The 4897-nt window shown below is 53.7% G+C and overlaps 1 protein-coding gene across 10 annotated transcripts in view; it reads right to left on the reverse strand.

The window, feature by feature from the left end:
• Positions 1-4492, reverse strand: part of SRPK2 (SRSF protein kinase 2) — a 277462-nt gene extending 272970 nt beyond the window's left edge. For 3 of the 10 annotated variants that reach the window (XM_017506263.2, XM_037730554.1, XM_017506261.2), the window contains exons 1-2: positions 3618-3751; positions 3474-3528 (exon numbers count right to left, since the gene is read on the reverse strand). In XM_017506263.2, coding sequence (XP_017361752.1) covers positions 3474-3528; positions 3618-3633 — 71 coding nt within the window. In that variant the 5' untranslated portion in view covers positions 3634-3751. Of the gene's footprint in view, positions 1-3473; positions 3529-3617; positions 3756-4075 lie in introns of those variants that run through there. The other 7 variants (XM_017506255.2, XM_017506252.2, XM_017506253.2 and 4 more) reach the window with 6 other exon arrangements.
• Positions 4493-4897: the final 405 nt, after the last annotated feature.

Consider the following 4897-nt stretch of genomic DNA (forward strand, 5'->3'; position numbering starts at 1 on the left):
AAAAAAAAAAAAAAAGCAAAAATAGGGCTTCAGGAGACCTGAATTCTGATTCAAATGAAGCTACTATGTGGCCTTAACCTGTCAGAGCTGTCTGTAAAATGCGGAGTACCCTGAAAATACTAGTGTCCTGGAGATCCTTTTACTTCTCAGGTGCCACTCCTTGCACACTCAACCGTGTGGCCTGTTTCCCATGTGCTACTGCAGGCCAGATCTGTTTCCACTGCTATCCCCTTCCCCACAATCTACCCTCCCGGTAGCAGCCATGCTCTTTTTAAAACAGGAATCAGAACCTGTCCCTTCCACATGTAAGCCTCCAATGGCCTGTGAGGGCAGATATGCTCTGACTCCTGCCTCCCGTCAACCTCTCCAGACCACTCTAGACACCTTGACCTTTGGGTTCCTCGAATACTTTCAGCCCATTCCTCCCCAGGGCCTCTGCCACACTGCACCTCCTCCTCATTCTCGATCCTGCTCAAATGTCACCTCTCAGAGAGTTCAGTGTGGACTCTGGTCCTGGGCTGCCTGGATTCAACTTAACAACTGGGCATGTTAATGTTACTCTTGCTGTATCCCTGTTTCCTCATCTGTAAAATATCAGTAATAACAGTGCCTACCTCATAGGGTTGTCAACAAGGTACATGTAAAGCAATCAGCAGAGTGACTGGCAGTGTTCAAACATCATCTATCATTATTACTCAAGATGCCCCATCTTAATTTTCTTCATATCCCTTAGCCCTGTCTGAAATTATCTTCTGCCATCCTCTTTGTGGTTTTCCCCAAACGTCCAAAGAATGGTAGCTTTGCAAGGAGCTTTGTGTTGTTCAAAGCTCTATCACCATCTCCAAAGAAACACATGTAAATACCCATTGAATACATGAATAAATAAGTAACATCAAACACTTCTTTTAAATGCCTTGATTCAGGCCAAGAGCTGTGGCTGACGCCTGTAATCCCAGCACTGTGGGAGGAAAAGACCGGTGGATAACCTTAGGTCAGGAGTTGGGAGACCAACCTGGCCAAAACAGTGAAATCCCATCTCTACTAAAAAGTACAAAAAAAAAAAAAAAAAAAATTAGCTGGGTGCAGTGGCGGGCGCCGGTAATCCCAGCTACTCGGGAGGCTGAGGCAGGAGAATTGCTTGAAACCGGGAGGCAGAAGTTGCAATGCGCCGAGATCAGGCCATTGCACTCCAGCCTGGACAACAAGAGTGAAACTGTTTCAAAATAAATAAATAAAATGAAAAATAAAATAACGTCTTGTGAAAAATGGTATTGCCTCAATCAGTTATATAACTGGGCTGGTCCCGTTACCTAGCAGCCTCAAATTCTATCACATATACACAACACACAGCGGGAGAAAGCAGATTAATCTGTGAGAGTAAAAGCTGAGTACAGTAACTGGCTATTCACCAAGTCTTCATAAACATACCACATACCAAACTGTGGCCCACCACAAAGGCCCTTGGCCATTAGGAAAATCATAACCTAATATATGAAAACAAAAACCACATACTGACTTAATTAGAACTGTTCTTCTACATGTATGCATAGGTAACATGCACACATACCTGGTCTGTTTGTACATACATGCACATACAGCCATCTCTGACACTGGGGTCATACCTTTTCCACTTCTTTTTATGTTTCTGAATATAACAAACTACGTGGAATTAAATCAATTCTTTGAATTGAAAGCTGTGATTAAAACCCAGTACAGCTAGTGCTCAACTTACGATCACGATTGGGACCGGCAGACCGGTCCTAACATGATTTGGTCGTAAGTTGAGTAAGCTATACGCACACGGAGATGGTAGTGCTGCCGGAAGCTGGTCCGCACTGTCATACGCCCAGCTGGGCAACGTTTGCGCTGCCAGATGCGGAGCAGTCGTGGCTAGTGATTGTGGTCGTAAAGTCGAATGGTCGTAAGTTGCATAGGTCGTAAGTCAACCAATACCTGTACTCATTCAGAATCCTAAACATTACAGTTCTCCTTACCACTGGGTAAACGTCCATGGTTCACCAAAAGAAATCTCAAATTTAAGGTTCTAATTCACTTGAAAACTAGGACTGATTTTTTTAAAAGCATCTAAAACTACCAAAAATCCATTCCATTTTAACATCCGACGAATTCAACATCCAATTTTTACTCACCAATTTAGTTCTTCATGTCCTTAGTAAATCCTTTCCCCTTACTCTATTTTTTTTAAGACAGGTATTTTTATGTCACTCTCCACATTTTGTGAAGCCCTAAAAATACTTTCAAATTATGTTCCTTTTAAATGAACAAAGTCCTGTCGTCCTGTACTATAACTTAATAATGACTTAGCCGGTTATCCTAGAAGCCAACCATGGGTATGAAATTCTCCAGGTAGGGACCAAGGCCAACAACGGGAAAAAAGCCTGAGAGTGCTGCGAGGTACCCACCAAAGGAAACAAACAACCAAAAATGTTTCCAGATTTTATTAAAGATGATGCTGGACTCTCGTTCCCCACCGAACCAAAGATGCCACATAGAGTATTCTTGCTCAGAAGAGCAAAGCAATTAATCCAGAGAACGAGGTAACGATGTTGAACGGCTGGTAAATCAAAAAAATTAAGAGAGGAGTGGAAGAGAAGACGCGGCGGCGCTGTGCGGTCTCGGAGCAGCTCTCCAGGAAAGGCTTCTGGGCAGCTGCCGCCCGGCTTGGGTGCGCGGCCAGGCTGGAGGTGGCCCGCGCGGGCGCGTTTTCCACCCTGCCGGGCTCCCGCCCCACGCCCCAAGCCCCCCCCCCGCGCACACGCCCACCGCCCTGCTCAGCCCCGCGACCCAGGCGCCCGCCGCGCACCCAAGTCACCATCGACCCGAGCGGAAAGTTTCGAATCCAAACCCGAGAGCCGAAATGCACAGGTCTCGGGGCTGAACTCGCGCCAGGAACACGCCCGAGGCGAACCACTTGACAACCAGCTCCGGTTCTCAGCAGAAAGGCCGACAGGCGGGGGCCGGGGAGGAAGGGGAGGCGAGACACTCGCCCTCGCGCACACTCGGCCCCTCCGCTTCCTCCGCCCCGCGGCTCAGGTGGGAGCCGCGCAGCCGCCGCACGCCAGCACCCGGCGCGCCGGAGCCGGGCGGCGGACGTCGGGGCCCCTCCCGGGAGGGGCCGCGACCCCCGGGCCAGCTCGGCGCGCAGAGAAGGGGTGCGCACGCCCCGCCCGACGCCTCCCCGCCGGTCTCCCGCCCGCCAGCGGTGACCCGGGACGAGAAGGCGCGGGGTCGAGGCTCCGGGATGCTCGGGAACCGGCCGCAGCCCGCGCGCCCCTCCCCCGCCGCCGCCCCTCCCCCCGGGCCGCCCGCGGGGCACAGGAGCCGAGCGCCGGCGTCCCAGGGGACCAGCCCGCCAGCCGGCCCGAGAACCCCGGCAACTTTCCCCTGCGCTGTCGCGGGCGCCCCCAACGGGGCGGGCGTGGGGACCGGGGACAAGCGCAGCTTGGACTCACTTTTTCGGATGTTTCTCTCTTTTCGGCCTCCGCTTTCGGGCCTGAATGGCCAGCACTGGGGGAAGAGAAGACACATATTAACGGTCGGGCCGCCCGCCCGGGCCGGCCGCGTGGCGAGGAGGGGGCGCGCCGCGGGCCACTCACCTTTCCGGGAGCTCATTCCGACGCGGCGGAAGCGGGGCGGGGGGCTTCGCGGCGGCGGCTACGCGAGCGCCGAGACGAGCCGGGCTCCAGCCTCCACTCGCTCCGCCGGCCGGGAGGAGGCAGGAACCGCGCCTGCGCCGCCGCCGCCGCCGCTCCCGCGGGGGCCCAGCAAGACCCGCCCCCGGCCGGCCCCGCCCCCGCCCCGCCCCCACCCGCCGGCCGCGGGGGTCGAGACCCCCGCGCAGCTCGCCCCGCGCCCCCGCCCCCGCCCCCGCCCCACCCACCTGGGCAGGAGTGGCCGCCGCCCGTGGCCGCGCTGGCCCTCGGCCTCCCCGGTCCCAGCCCGCGGCCCGGGCCTCCGCCTCCTGCGCCCCTGCGGCTGGCCCAGGCCGCCCGCCTCTCCCGGGCACCCGGCCCGCGAGACCCTCCCTCCCTGCCGCGGCCTCTCTCCTCCGCACCCCGGCCGGTCGCGCCGCCCGCCTCTCCATGCGCCCTTCCTTGGCCGGCGACTCCGCAGGTCTCGCACCACCTCTCTTCCCGCGGCCTCTTCTCTCCCTTTGCTCCTCTACATCCTTGCATCCCCATGAGCGCCGCTTCCTCCTCTCCGGCGGGCGTGGAAAGGGCACACGACCAAAAGCTAGGAAACCTGGGTCCGCGATTCGCAGTGTGACCTTGGAGAAGTCGTTTTCTCTCTCACCTCTACCTGCCCTCCAGGATTGCACGAGTGTAAAGAAGGGAAAGATACAGATAGCATTCAAAGTAGGATAAAGGTTTTGCATATAAATTGAAGCCCGGTTCCGTAAACACCATGTGTATAACAATTCAAAACAACAATCACACCAAGTACTTATTTTCTGCATCCTGCAATGAGGAAACTGAGTCACAACAAGGCTAAACAGTTTAACCAGCCAGGATCGAAATTTAGCCCTGGCTGGCCCCAAACTCCACCTTATCAGGCTGCCTACAAAAGATCTGAATCAAGTTTATAGTGGCACAAAAAGATAACTGCAATGTTCTCTTCTTTATGTAAATAATTACAATAGTTTTTGGAAGATATCCTCACCATTAACTCCCTCTTTAGTTACACAACTGTATCTTTAACTGACAAGGTGGCTTACTCTAGGGATGTTAAACCAGACAGAACGGAAAAGGCCGCTTGGATTTTGAAGAGCCCTTAACTTTTTATTTCAAAAATATCAAACCCTATAGAAAAGTTACAAGGAAAATATAATCAACAGTCAACCCATATTCACCAATTTTTTTTTTTTTTTTTTTTTTTT

This window comes from Cebus imitator, unplaced genomic scaffold, assembly GCF_001604975.1.
Source record: "Cebus imitator isolate Cc_AM_T3 unplaced genomic scaffold, Cebus_imitator-1.0 Scaffold352, whole genome shotgun sequence".
NCBI lineage: Eukaryota > Metazoa > Chordata > Mammalia > Primates > Cebidae > Cebus > Cebus imitator.